The sequence below is a fragment of the Arachis ipaensis genome, chromosome B1, assembly GCF_059453495.1.
Source record: "Arachis ipaensis isolate K30076 ecotype BB chromosome B1, ASM5945349v1, whole genome shotgun sequence".
Lineage (NCBI taxonomy): Eukaryota > Viridiplantae > Streptophyta > Magnoliopsida > Fabales > Fabaceae > Arachis > Arachis ipaensis.
Window position 1 is genome coordinate 13,082,343 of NC_142436.1, and position 14,893 is coordinate 13,097,235.

A 14,893-nucleotide genomic window follows, 5' to 3' on the forward strand; every position below is an offset into this window, starting at 1 on the left:
CTTTTGCTCAGAGAAAGTTTGGATTTTTCTGCTTTACTGTGCCTGATTCTTGCGTGTTCTGGAATTTCTTCATTTTTTGTGCGAATCTTTTTGCTTTTCTTGTTGCTTGAATCTTTTTAGGGCTTTTGCATGTTGTCGCCGTTTCTGATTTCGCCTTCGATGATGGTTTTTGCTTGATTCTGAAAAAGGTTGCATCTTTGATGATTTTCTGCTTGGCATTTTTTATGTTTGACAATGCTTTTTGCTGATAGACTGTAGAAAGGTAGTGACTTAGATGACTTTGTGTTTTTACTTCCTTTGTTTCATTTGAAACCTTATTTTTATGTTTTATGAGTGCCGGGACATAAGCTGTAGAAATTTCCTGAAACCTTGCTTTGTTACTGCCTCCAAAGGATGCCCCATGACTTTGGTTTGAGTCTTGGGATTTTCCTTTTCTGTTTGTTCGCCTGTATCATATTAGTCGAGTTGTTTTGCCCTTCGTCCGAGATGTTTTTCAGTGATCCAATCTTCCTTTCTTATTTGTAGGATTAGTCGGCCTCATGTCTTCTCGCCATAACATTGTAGAGGTGTCTTCTAAAGTTCCCGAGGGGATGTCCGATTGGCTGGACTCCCTTGTCTTGATGTGTGTCTCAGTTGTGGATGCTGAATTTTGTGTAGAGCTGAGAAAACGTCATAGGATCTGTGGTAACAGTGCTCGGGAGGGGGATTATGAGCTTGTAGCTCCTGACTCTGATGAGAGGGCTTGTTTCCCTACTTTCGTCGAGGGGGAGCGTCCCTTCTTCTACGCCTATGAGTATTTCTTCAGCCAGTTGGATGTTACCTTTCCTTTTACTGCTTTTGAGACCGACTTGTTGTGGTCCTGTAACATTGCTCCATCCCAGCTTCATCCGAATTCTTGGGGTTTTATCAAAATATTTCAACTGCTTTGCCAAGAGTTGGGCATAACACCTTCTGAAACTCTTTTTCTCTATCTTTTTGTTTCCGCCAAGCCTGGTGGTTCTTCGAAAAAGAAAGCTTCCTGGGTTTCTTTCAGGTCTGCCCAGGGCCATAAAGTGTTTGCTATGTATGATGAGTCCTTTAAGGATTTTAAGAATTACTTCTTTAAAGTTCGTGCTGTCGAAGGGGTCCGCCCCTTCTTTCTTGATGAGAATGACGAGCCTGCTTTTCCTCTGGAGTGGCAAAAGAATGTGAGAGTGCCACGTTATACATGGGAGATGCTTAATGAGGTTGAGCGGGCTTTTGTATTTGTTCTTGAAGATTTATGGGGGGAACCACCCCATCTGGATACGAAAAGATTCTTGAGTGATCCATCTTTAGTTCGAACTGCTTTGGGTACTGTCTGACTTGTTTTTATACTTGCTTCTGAACTTTTCTTCTCCTGTATTGTAACTCGTCATTTCGGTTGATTCTGTATTTTCAGAGATGTCGAAAAATAATGATTCTATGAAGGCCTACAGGAAGGCGAAGAAAGTTGTTGCTGCTCAAAACATCTCGGCCAAGGCGGCCAGAGAGGGATCTTCACAAGTTCAGGTGAAGTCGCTCGTACTGAGCTCTCCTGGGCCTAGGAAGGTGATTCTGACTCCTCGGGTTCGTCTGGCCGAGCCTCCACAGCCTTCAGTTGCTACTTCTGGTGCTCCTCCCAATAAAAAACAAAAAACAACTGAGGCCTTCAACCTTGACGCCCCTGATTTTAATGCAATCGAATTTGTAGATCAGCAGATCGGTCCCTACGGTACCCTCCCCATGGATGATGTGTCAATCCTTCGCCATTTGGATTTTATGACCCGAAACAGTGTTAAAATGGCATACATGGGGGCTGCCTTGTACCGAACTGCTCAGAATCTTCCTCTCCATGCCACTAAGGAATTTATGGAGGAGGCTAAACAGGAGTTCGACCGGATGAAGGGCCTGAAGGAAGAGCTTGAGGTAAAGGTAGCCAAGTTGGAGAAGGATCTGGAGAATGAGAAGGCGAGTTCTCTCTCTCTGGCGGCTTCGGTGAGGCTGGCCGAGGATACGGCTATGAGACATAAGGACAGTTATGTGACATCTTATCGGGAGGTGGTGCGCCTGAGGGAGGAGTTGGAGAATGCCCGAGCTGATTACTCCGAGCTTCAAGGTCATCTTGTTGGCAGTGTAACTGCTGCTTATGAGAACCTGAAAGAGCAGGTTCGGGTTATTGCTCCCGAGGCTGACCTCACTCTCTTCAGCCTGGATAATGTTGTTAGGGATGGTAAGATTGTCCCTGATGACGAGGATGATGATGATGTCGAACCTCTCCATGTGTCTTCTGCCAAAGTGTCGACCTCTTCAGTTCCTCCGGTTGTGTCTGATCCAGATTGCCAGATTCTGAACCGGGATGATGGAACCGTAGATGCTGTGCCTATCCAGACTCGGCCTCCTTCTCCTCGTACTGATGCTGCCGGGAAGACTCCCGATCTTTGCTGATTTCCATTTGGATATTTGTGTGGTTGGCCCGGCTTGTGGGCTAGTTTAAACTCTTTATTCGTGGTTTGAATATTTTGCTGTCTGTTGATATTCCTTTGGGTTGCTTGTTTAGCAACTTTTATTTTGAAAAACAACAAGTATCTTTCAAGCTTTTGGGGCCTGACCTGGAGGCTTTATAATATTGTATTCTATATCCCATTTGTTTGCGCCTGTCTTAGCTTTTATATGTTTCGAGGATGTTGAAGCCTTGTTGCTTAGCCTCTTTGAACTGCTTTGTACTTGGAGGTTGTAGATGCGTGGATCCGATTAGCAATCCATGACCGGCTTCTTTATCCTTTTCCAAGTAGTTGACCGACGTCGTCATGTCGGTCTTTTCTCGGCTATTTTTAGTAATCTTCTTTTTGGACCTTGGTCAGGTCTCTTTCAGTGATTACTTGTAGGAAACCGACTTCGTTATGTCGATCTCTTCTAAGTTATTTTTGTAATCCTCTTTCTTGGATCTTTGTCGGATCTCTTTCAGGGATTACTTTTATAACTTGTTTGTTGTAGTGGACCGACTTCATTATGTCGATCTCTTTTAAGTTATTTTTGTAATCTTCTTTCTTGGACCTTTGTCAGGTTTCTTTCAGGGACTACTTTTATAACTTTTCATTTTGGGCTGACTTTGTCATGTCGGGCCCTTCTAAGTTAAAGTAATCCTCTTTAATAGGGTTGGCCAGACCTCTTTCCAGGGTTTACTTGTAACTTGGGTTAACTTGGTCTGACTTCTTAATGTCGGCCTGTCTTTAAGTTATTATTTAGCAATCCATAAGACCTCGTCAGGTTCTTTTTCGGATCACTTTCGATAACTTCTTACATTATTCTGTGTTCATCTTTGCCGATTTGTAGAAGGTGGTTGCTATCTTTAGATCGTCTTTTAGGTGAATCGCGTTTTCACCTTTATCGGACGATTGTCTTTATCATGATCGTGCAGTGAAATTGTTTTTCACTTTATGCCGATCTGTTGCTTTATAATCGGACGATGAATGCTTCAGATTAATGTGTATTGGAAACTTGTAGAATATCTAAAATATATATTTTATTTAAAGGAAAATATATACATATGGGAATTTTTCATCCCTTTAAGTCGGATAGTGTCTGAGTCTCAACTTGGTACCTCATTAAAAAACCCTTTCAGGAAAAAGAGTGCATCCAATAGTGAGATCTCTTACTTTTTCTAGCTGTAGTACCTTCTTAGGTTGCAGGCGTGCCATGATCTGGGAAGCTCTCGTCCATCGAGTTCGGATAGTCTGTAGTAGCCCTTCCCAAGTACTTCTACAACTCGGTAGGGTTCTTTCCAGTTTGCTGCCAACTTTCCTTCTCCTGGTCGAGTTATTCCAATATCATTTCGGATTAGGATGAGATCATTCTCTACAAAACTCCTTGGCACTACCCTTTGATTATATCTGGAAGCCATTCGACGTTTTAGTGCTTCTTCCCTGATCCGAGCTCTTTCTTGGATTTCAGGTAGTAGGTCGAGCTCTTCCCTCTGAAGTTGGGAGTTTGCTCCCTCATTGTAATGAACCACTCTAGGCAATCCTTCCTCAATCTCTACTGGAATCATCGCCTCTATTCCGTATGCTAACCGGAAGGGGATTCCTTTGTGGTGGAGTGTGGCGTCGTTCGATATGCCCATAGAACTTGTGGAAGCTCTTCTGCCCAAGCTCCCTTTGCGTCTTGTAATCTCCGTTTTAACCCGGCCAATATGACTTTGTTGGCAGCTTCAGCCTGTCCATTGGCTTGCGGATGTTCTACGGAGGTGTACTGGTGCTTTATGTTCAAGTCGGCTACTATTTTCTTAAGCCTGCATCTGTGAATTGAGTGCCATTGTCTGTGGTGATGGAGTGTGGAACCCCGAACCTCGTGACAATATTTCTATATAGGAATTTTCGGCTTCTTTGAGCAGTGGCGTTGGCTAGGGGCTCTGCCTCGATCCATTTTGTGAAATAGTCTACCTCTACTATGAGGAATTTAACTTGTCCTGATCCCTTGGGGAAGGGTCCGAGAAGATCAAGTCCGCATTTTGCAAACGGCCAAGGCAAAGTTACGCTGATGAGCTCTTCTGGCGGGGCGATGTGAAAGTTGGCATGTTTCTGACATGGTGGACATGTCTTTACAAATTCGGTAGCTTCTTTCTGTAGAGTTGGCCAATAAAATCCTGCCCGGAGTACTTTTTTGGCAAGAGCTCGTGCTCCGAGATGATTGCCGCAAATGCCGCCGTGTACTTCCTCTAGCACTTCCTTTGTGTTGTTGGTCGGCACACATTTTAGTAATGGTATTGAGATCCCTCTTTTGTACAGGATGTTGTTTATAATAGTGTAGTACTGTGCCTCCCTTTTTAACCTCTTTGCCTCCTTTTCTTCTGTGGGGAGTGTTTCTGCTTTGAGGTAGTTAATTATGGGGGTCATCCATCCTTGGTCCTGACTTATTATGGCTAGGACTTTTTCCTCTTCCGAGATTGAAGGGTTCTGTAGCATTTCCTGGATGAGGCTTCTATTGTTGCCCCCTAGTTTAGTGCTGGCTAGTTTTGAAAGTGCGTCAGCTCGGGCATTTTGTTCGCGGGGTATGTGGCAGATCTTATATTTCCCTAGTTGTCCGAGCTGTTCTTTGGTTTTGTCCAAATACTTTTTCATGGTGGGATCTTTGGCTTGGTAGCTCCCCGTTATCTGTGAGGTGACTACTTGTGAATCACTGTAGATGTTGAGTTTTTGAGCTCCAACCTCTTTAGCCAGCTTTAAACTAGCTAATAACGCTTCATATTCCGCCTGGTTGTTTGAAGCCGGGAACCCGAACTTGAGGGAGAGCTCAACTTGGGTTCCTTGGTTACTTTCTATTATCACACCTGCGCCACTTCCAGTCTTATTTGAAGAACCGTCCACATAGATATTCCATTCTGTGGGGATTTCCAGGGCATCTGAATTCTGCGATGAAGTCGGCCAGAGACTGTGATTTGATGGCCGTCCGAGCTTCATATTGGAGGTTGAACTCAGATAACTCGACTGCCCATTGTAAAATTTTGCCTGCTAAATTTGTTTTCTGTAATATTCCTTTTATGGGCTGGTTAGTTCGAACCCTAATGGTGTGAGCCTGAAAGTACGGGCAAAGTCGTCGGGACGTTAGAATGAAGGTGTAGGCAAACTTTTCTATTTTCTGGTAGTTCAACTCGGATTCCTGTAGCGCTTTACTAATGAAGTAGACGGGTTGTTGCCCACTTTTTTCTTCTCTGACTAATGCTGAGGCTATTGCCCGGCTTCCTACTGCGAGATATAATATGAGTGGTTCTCCTTCTCATGGCCGAGATAGGATAGGTGGCCGTCCTAAGAATTCCTTGAAGTTTTGGAAGGCTTGTTCACATTCTGTTGTCCATTCGAACTGCCTTCCCTTCCTCAAAGTAGCATAAAAGGGGAGAGATCTTATCGCTGATCCTGCTAAGAACCTGGATAGGGCGGCCAATCTCCCGTTGAGTTGCTGTACTTCTTTGACACAGGTTGGGCTCTTCATGTTGAGTATGGCTTGACATTTATCTGGATTTGCTTCAATTCCTCTTTGTGTGAGCATGAAACCTAAGAATTTGCCTGCTTCTACTGCAAAGGTGCATTTCGCAGGATTGAGTCGTATGTCATGCTTCCTTATAGTGTCGAACACTTAAGCCAGGTCGGACAATAATGTCTCTTCGCTTTGTGTATTTATTAACATGTTGTCTACATAGACTTCCATGATTTTTCCGATGTGATCTGAGAAGGCTTTATTCATTAGCCTTTGATAAGTTGCTCCCGCATTCTTGAGACCGAAAGGCATCACAATGTAGCAGTAATTCGCTTTCGGCGTTAAAAACGAAGTCTTTTCTTGATCTGGTGGGTACATGGGGATTTGGTTGTATCCCGAGTATGCATCCATAAACGAGAGGTATCTATATCCGGAGGAAGCATCTACCAGAGCGTCGATACTTGGGAGTGGGTAAGGATCTTTTGGGCAGGCTTTGTTGAGATCGGTGTAATCGGTGCACATTCGCCACTTCCCATTTGATTTTTTCACCAAGACGACGTTGGCTAGCCATAATGGGTACTTGACTTCTCTTATGAATCCTGCCTCCAGTAATGCTTGTACCTGTTCTTCCACAGCTCGGGATCGCTCTGGCCCAAGTTTTCTTCGTCTCTGCTGTACCGGCCGAGATCCTGGGTAGACTGCCAACTTGTGGCACATTAGTTTGGGGTCTATGCCTGGCATGTCTGCGGCTTTCCATGCGAAGAGATCGACATTGTCTCGTAAGAATTGTACCAGTAATTCTTTTGAGTCTCCTTTCAGGATCGTGCCGATATTAGTTATTTTATCCGAGGTGTCTCCAATCTAAACCTTCTCTATCTCACCTTCTGGCTACGGACGGAGTTCTTCTCGTCTCTGAACTCTGCCAAGCTCAATTGCATGAAACTTTTCTCCTCTGCCTCTGAGGTTTAGACTTTCGTTATAACAGCGGCGTGCCATCTTTTGATCTGCTTTTATTGTGGCTATCCCCTCTGTAGTTGGGAATTTCATGCATAGATGTGGAGTCGAGACTATTGTGCCGAGTTGATTCAGTGTTGTCCGACCTATCAGGGCATTGTAGGCTGAACTCACGTCGACCAAAATGTAGTCTATCTTGAGTGTTCTGGATTGGTTTCCTTTTTCGAAGGTTGTATGTAGCGACACGTATCCTAGTGGTTGTACCAGGGTATCTCCCAGTCCGAACAGACTGTTCGGGTATGCCCTAAGCTCCTTGTCTTCTAGGCCGAGCTTGTCAAAGGCAGTTTTGAATAAGATGTCGGCGGAGCTCCCTTGGTCTATTAATGTGCGGTGCAGATTGGCGTTTGCCAATATGATGGTGATGACCATGGGGTCGTCGTGTCCCGAGATGATACCGGATAGTGAATGTGATTGCAGGGATGTCGGGCGCTTCTTCCTTTCCCTCGACATGGTATACTTCTTTGAGATATATTTTGTGAGATAATTTGGAGATTCCTTCCCCTGCGAATCCACTGTGTATCATGTGGACGTGTCTTTCCGGTGTACGAGGTGATCGCGCGGTTCGTCCGATATCTTCGTCCCTTCGTCTCTTTCTTTGGTCGTCATCTCGGGTGGCTAGAAACTGATCTAGTTTTCCTTCCCTCACCAATTTTTCTATGTTCTTTAGATCGAAGCACTCGTTGGTGGAGTGCCCTCGCGCTCGATGATATTCGCAATATTCATTCCGGTTTCTTCCTCCTCTTTTGCCTTTGAGTGGCCGAGCTGGGGTATTTTCTCCATATGGCAGACTTCTTTGTATACGTCGACTAGGGATGCCCTGAGAGGGGTGTAATTGTGGTATTTTTTTATTTTCTCCCCTTGTCGATCTTCTTTCCTTTTGGATTCCTTGTCTTTGTCTCGGCAGGGGACCCCGGATTTTGAGGTTTCTCCCAACCGAGCGTTTTCTTCCATGTTGATGTATTTTTCTGCTCGTTCCTGCACTTCGTCTAAGGAGGTAGGGTACTTCTTTGATATGGATTGGCTAAAAGGTCCTTCTCGTAGGCCATTCATGAGTCCCAGGATGGCGGCCTCTGTTGGCAAGCTTTGTATGTCCATGCATGTTTTGTTGAATCTTTCCATGTAGTTGCGGAGGCTCTCCCGATCTCCTTGCTTGATCCCCAGTAAACTGGAGGCGTGCTTGGCCTTATCTTTCTGGATGGAGAATCTGGCTAAGAATTTTTTGGCCAGGTCGTCAAAGTTTGAGATGGACTTTGGAGGTAGGTTGTCGAACCATTTGATTGCTGTCTTCGTGAGAGTTGTTGGAAAAACTTTGCAGCGAACGGTATCTGAGGCGTCAGTGAGGTACATTCTGCTTCTGAAATTGCTGAGATGATGGTTGGGATCTGTGGTACCATCATACAAAATCATATCCGGGAGTTTGAAGTCTTTTGGAATTTTGGTTTTCATGATTTCCCTGGTGAATGGATCTTGTTCTTTGCGTGAATTTTCCTCAGGAGTGGTCCGAGGAGCTTTTGATTTGAGATCGGCTTCTAATTGTAGTAGTTTGTCTTCCAATTCTCGACGCCGCCGTACCTCTCTTTGTAGATCCTTTCCGACCTCTCGTTGTTTTTGGGTTTCTTTTTCAAGTTGCTTTAAGCGATCTTGAAGTGCTTCTATTACCCCCGGATTTGATGAGTTTTTGTCCCCGTTGGATTCCGGAGTATCCTTTTGGTGTAGTGTCCGCGTTCTTGTGCGGTGTTCTGTTTTCCAGATCTGAATCGTGGTCGTTGTCATGGCCATCCGCCATGGTGTTGGGATGACTTCCAGGCTCCCCGGCAACGGCGCCAATGTTCCGAGGGTTACCTGAAACTGTCGGTCGATCTCGGACGAGATCTTCTATACTGGTCGAAGATGACGTGTCCGGCTGGTGGGTGGCGGCCGGAGCTGTCGTGTCCAATTCGTTGGACTGACTGCACTGCTGATCCTCCGTCACCGGAGGGTGGGGGGTACCTGCAAGAGACTCCGATGCTTAAGTTAGAGTGGGTATTAAACAGGTTTTATGTAGAATCAGAGTATGAGTTATACCTGGGTGCTCCAGTGTATTTATAGTAGATGGGGCTGACCTTTCTGATAAGATAAGTTAGTTATCTTATCTTATCTTATCTTTATTTTGGGTGAAGTCAGCTTATCTTCAAGGGAACCGCCTTTATCTCTATAGGCTTGGATTGCCTTTGGATTTGGGTCGTGTTCCTCTATTTGGGCCCTTTATTGGGCTCTCCTGTTGATTTGGCCGACCTCTTTGAGAAGAGGTCGGGTAGCCTGACCTGAAGAGGTCGGTCGCTTTGTCGCCAATCATCCCAGGTCGGGTAGATCGACCCAGGGTATGAACAACTATAAATAATTATGCTAAATTAATATTAAATATTATTTATAATGTTATAATAAATTAGAATTAATTAAATTTGTTTACTTCAAAAAAACTAGATTAAACACATATGGCAATTTCACAAAATTTGTCGTCAACTATATATTTTAATTATGTTTTTTTATATAATTTTACAAATAAATTTAATCTCGAGTTATATATTGCGTATTATTGTTATATATGAAGTTATTATTGTTATTGTAAAAAAAAATATTAACTATATTGATTTTAATTAATTAATTAAGTGGGATCACATCAGGGACTAAAATTAGTTCCTCCTAATGGAGAAAAAAGAGATGCGTTGGGTTCGTATTTACTGTTTATGACGAAAAAACTGATGTGAAATTATTTTTTATGATAGGTGGGCCATAAATAGGGAATGAGATGAGTTCCCTACTGGAAATAGAGACTCAAAACATCTCTCTCTTCTCCATTAGGAGGAACTAACTTTAGTTCCTGTTGTGGTTCCACTTAATTAAGTAATTAAAATACTTAAAATTAATGTATTTTAACTTTTTTCAATATTATTATTTAAATTTATAAATTTAAAAATAATTCACTATTATAAGATATTAATATTAAATAAATTCATATATAACAATAATACACAATATAAAATTCGGGCTAGAAGTAAAATTGGAAGAAGATGAAGAAGAGTAGAGAAAAGTGTGAGAATAAAAGTGTATGTAAGTGGTATATATAAAGTATTAAAATATTAATTTATTAATAATAACGGTAACATAGTAATGGCTAGTTTCCAACAACTAATTTTGCAACGGCTAGTTTTACAATTGCTAATTTTAATAATGTCATTAGCATTTTAAATTTTAAAAATAAAAATAACCAACCCAACCAAAAATTATTTTATAAGGTGTAAAAATTAAATTTATTTTTTAGTGTAAGTAGATTTAATTAATTATAATTTAATATAATAATATAAATAATTAGGGTTTGTCAAATATAATACTTAGAAGTGCAATGGCTAAGTGGTAGGTAGAGGTTGCTTTTGCTCCAAGGTTCTTGGTTCGAGACCTTGTGGAGACATTTTAAAAATTTTTTCAAGCAAACCAGTTCGGTTAGATCGGTTCTTACCAGTTCACACCGGTTTTATTCCTTAAACGGTGTAAGGAGTAAATCGAACCGAACTAGGGTTCGGTTCTAGTCCGGTTCACTAGTTTTCTGGTCGAACCAGCCGATCCAGTTCAGTTTTTACAACTACGGATTCAAATACGAACATAATTTCAGAGACCAATAAGTATTACCTCTGTGTTGACAATTAAGTTGTTTTAATGGTAATTAAGATCTAATAATGGTTTATAATAAAAGAAGCATTCTTTTGCAACAATGAACCTATAGTAGTAGTTAGGGGTGTTCATAGATTAGATCATAACCATATAAATCCACAGTATTTATCCGTATCTAATCTGTAATTTGAGGATATGATTTGATCTGTAAGATGATCGGATTGGATTGAATCGGATCCACACTCTAATCAGATAGAATTGAATATGCTTACAAAAGTAAACAGAAAAAATTATTTACCTTTTTTGATAAAAAATAAAATTTTTTATTATTTTTTATTTTATGGATATATTTGATATCTGATCCAAACATAAAAAGTGCGAATATCGAATTTGATCTAATGAGTTTAGTACGGATTGGATCGAAATTTCGCACTTTTTACGTTTGGATCAAATATCAAATATATCCATAAAATAAAAAACATTTAAAAATTTTATTTTTATAAAAAAGTCAATAATTTTTTTTGTTTACTTTTGTAAACATATTTACTTCTATCTGATTAGAGTGTGGATCCGATTTGATTCAATCCGATCATCTTACAGATCAGATCATAAACTCAAATTACAGATCAGATACGGATAAATACTGTGGATTTATATGGATATGATCTAATCTATGAACACGCCTAACTACTACTATAGGTTCATTGTTGCAAAAGAATGCTTCTTTTATTATAAACCATTATTAGATCTTAATTACCATTAAAACAACTTAATTGTCAACACAGAGGTAATACTTATTGGTCTCTGAAATTATGTTCGTATTTGAATCTATAGTTGTAAAATTAATTTGTGTTTTTTCTATTTTCAAAATTAATTATATTTTCATTATATACCATTATTAATGTAAATATAAATTTCACTGAAAATTTATTAATTTACTTGATCTATTTTATTGTTAGTATTGTGATTAAGGTTATTTGTTTTGATATTAGTGTTAAAATCTACTGATATTATAGTTAGATGATAGGCTTTGTGAATTTATTATTTTTTTTATTGTGTCAAAATAAGATACTATTGTAGTATTAAATTTGTATGATTTTTTTATATTACTTATTTTTAGAAGTTGAGAATTGATTCTTCATAATAGTATAAGATTACATTAATACCCTTATTTATATTATATGTAAATTATGATTTGTTAAGACAAGGGATAAATGTATAATTTCATTCATTTTACCATATTTTCCTTCATTTTCTTCTCATTTGTGAGGAGAAAATAATGTAGTGGGTCATACATTATATTTTTTTTCCCTTTTATTTTCTCTCCCCCCATTTTATTTCCTTTCAAATTTCGTCATTCCAAGCAATATGTAAGTGGGACAACAACGCTTCGGGTAATCAGACGCTCCTCCTTATAAATCCATCGTCACCCCCTAAGCTTCTCTGGTCGTGATACTTGCCTCACGTTTGCCCCAATAGGGTGAGACTGCGTTCCTTTTTCAAACCCGCCACCGAACCGGACGATGTCGCAGGACTCCGTCCCGAAAACCGCGGGGCACATTAGTCCCGCCGTTCTGCAGGGACTCTCAATCGGCGGATTGATCAGCCTCATCCGCACGGAGGAGAACCATGCAGAATGTTCCATGGTCGAGGAAGCGTTGGTTAGGAAAGAGGCCTGGCTCGAGGAGAAAATCCATCGACTTTTGTGCTGGGCGAGCAGTGGCGAGGCGACCGCGGATACGGATCAGAATGAGGAGCTGCTGGAAGCGGGGGACGGAGACAAGCCACAAGGAGGCAGAGAGCCGTCGGCGCTGGATGAGATACACCCTTTAGAGTCCACGGAATTCGCTCTGGAAAGGAAGGCATCTGATATGAAGAGGATGGTCGCCGCACTTCTCAAGTGGGAAGAAGACCAGACTGCTAGGTGGCATGGTTTGGCACTGAGGGTCGAGGCTCTGGATAGGACGCTTATAAACAAGCGCCGCCGTGTCGTGGATGGACCGTCCCTGTCGTCGCATGCCCTTGACCATCCCGAAACAACGGCCGTCGATGACGACGGTTCGATTGGCAACTAACATGTAGCCTTATCGGCGTGGTCCTAGAGCACGCCATTTAAGATTCCAAAAAATACAGCCGTTGCCGGTGATATTGTTCAGCTCACCGCTCGGTATTTTAGACGGCTAACATTTTGTTTTCGGGGTTTTATAATATTGTGTAGAAATAACATGGCGTTCTAAGTACTGCCCGACGTAAATGCCTATGTATACCCTGTCTTGGTTTTCTATCGTGCTTTATTTTAATATAATACAAATATAATTATAAGTGTTTAGTATCATAATAAAGATTAATATTTAGAGGAATCCACGCTCAGGGCACCCATCATAGTTGTCGCCGAGAGCGATGGGTAGCTCCGCCATAGAAGCCACCTTGTACACCACAGTTGAACGGGCTGCATCCAAAAAAACCTTGTCACCTACATGCTAAACAGATCCCGGATCGAGTCCAACCCAACCCTCGCGGCAGTCATCACCCATATAGACAGGTGCAGAAGACCAACCAGACCGCCGCGCGGGGGAACGCCTGTCCCTTTCCTTCTCTCATTTCCGACCGTCTTCTCCATCCTGACTGTGGCCATGGTAACTCCCATTTTCATCCCACGCATGGGTATTGCTGGTGGGGTGGGGGGATTCAAACTGCAAGTTCTCTAAATGCGTTAGCATATAGGTTAGGTTCCGTGCCACATACGCCTATATTTATGCCCACGATAACCGATGCACCGTCTGTGGGTTTGACACGGCAATCGAGGAGACTGCAAACGTAATTATTAACGCTGGGTATTGAAAATATCAAGGTGGTTAAAGAAAATCCGAGAGGAATATTGATTAAGTTCCAAAGTAAATCTAAAATCAAGATCTAAAAATCAGTTAATCTTCCAGCGTGAATTTAAGATCAAATTCAAGATATGGAAAGTGTGAGGAGCGAAAATAGGAGGACAGGGAATGAGAGGCAAAGAGAGTGAGACAGAAGCGAAAATTATGGCAAAGTAAGACTATAATAATATATTTATCTATGTATAAATAACAATATAATGTTGCGTTTATAAAATTTCCTGATAAAAAACGTATTTTAGATTGTATAAATAAGTACGACTATATTAATATATTTAAATATGTATAAATAACAATATAATGTTGCGCTTATAAAATTCCCTGATAAAAAGCGTGTTTTAGATTGTGTCCTGGAATTTGAATGTACTATCTGGGGCCGTGTTGGACACGTGGCGACATTCTGACCAACACGTGGGGGCCTTGCTGTAACACGTGAGGGCATGTTGAATAATTTCCATAATACTATAATACAATTCAAATGTGAATGTTCAACAAAAACACTATTTTCTTTCCATATTAAAAATAATATCTATTTCTGTTAAGTATTATAAATATTGTTTAATGTTAACAATGGACACATCGTTAATTTCACGTATGACTCAGAACGTTTAGCAGTCTTCTCCCTACGTTTGGAATTCAAACTGGAATGTGGGCCCCCCGCCATTATTCCTCCTGTCATCCATTCATATGCTGATCCAAACATAGACTAACTCGGGAGTTTAAAATTTAACTGAAATTAACCCTTAATAAAAGCCAATGGCTAATCAACGTAACCAAACAGATAATTCACAATTAAATTACCGTGAGTAACCATGTGTCAAACAGCCGTTGTATCTTAAAGGACAGATGTCCGTAACATGTGCCCTTGGTCTCGCCAGTTACCGGTACCCATCAGTTTACAGCAGGGAGTGGTTCATTTCCATTTTTTTGAACACTTATATAGAGTAAAGTACTGGATAGTATCCACTACCGTTTACAGCAAGCTTGGCTTCGCTGAACACCAAACAACACTTACGTGACAACCAACTCCTCAGCCAGACCCGTTCCCTGCACACCAACCCGACAATGTCGCAGGATTCAATTAACCAACCGATTCCCGTCCATAGCAGGGGGCTCGAGGAACTGTCGGTCTTGGAACTGATCGAAATCCTCGTCAGGGAGGTAAACTCTTCAGACTGTGATAGGCTCATGGCATTGAACCGCGTGTTGGTAGCCAAAACCACTGAAGAACTTCGTATACACCGTGAAGAGCTGGCAGCGATGAACGTGGCGCAGGCGACTCCCTATCTAGGGCAGAATACGACGGAGTTAGGCGTCGACGAGGGGGACAGCGCGACGACCTGGCTGGAGACGCAGGTCGTAGATGCCGAGCA

General features: G+C 41.6%; 1 protein-coding gene across 1 annotated transcript; it reads left to right on the forward strand.

The window, feature by feature from the left end:
- The first annotated feature begins 1,800 nt into the window (after positions 1–1,800).
- Positions 1,801–2,445, forward strand: LOC148575752 (uncharacterized). Its single transcript, XM_088502530.1, has one exon. The coding sequence runs from the start codon at positions 1,801–1,803 to the stop codon at positions 2,443–2,445; it is 645 nt and encodes a 214-aa protein (XP_088358656.1).
- The last annotated feature ends 12,448 nt before the right edge of the window (positions 2,446–14,893 follow it).

Bases quoted from the DNA above. Each gene is read 5' to 3' on its own strand.
- LOC148575752 (XM_088502530.1), top strand. From the start codon at position 1,801: ATGGCATACATGGGGGCTGCCTTGTACCGAACTGCTCAGAATCTTCCT.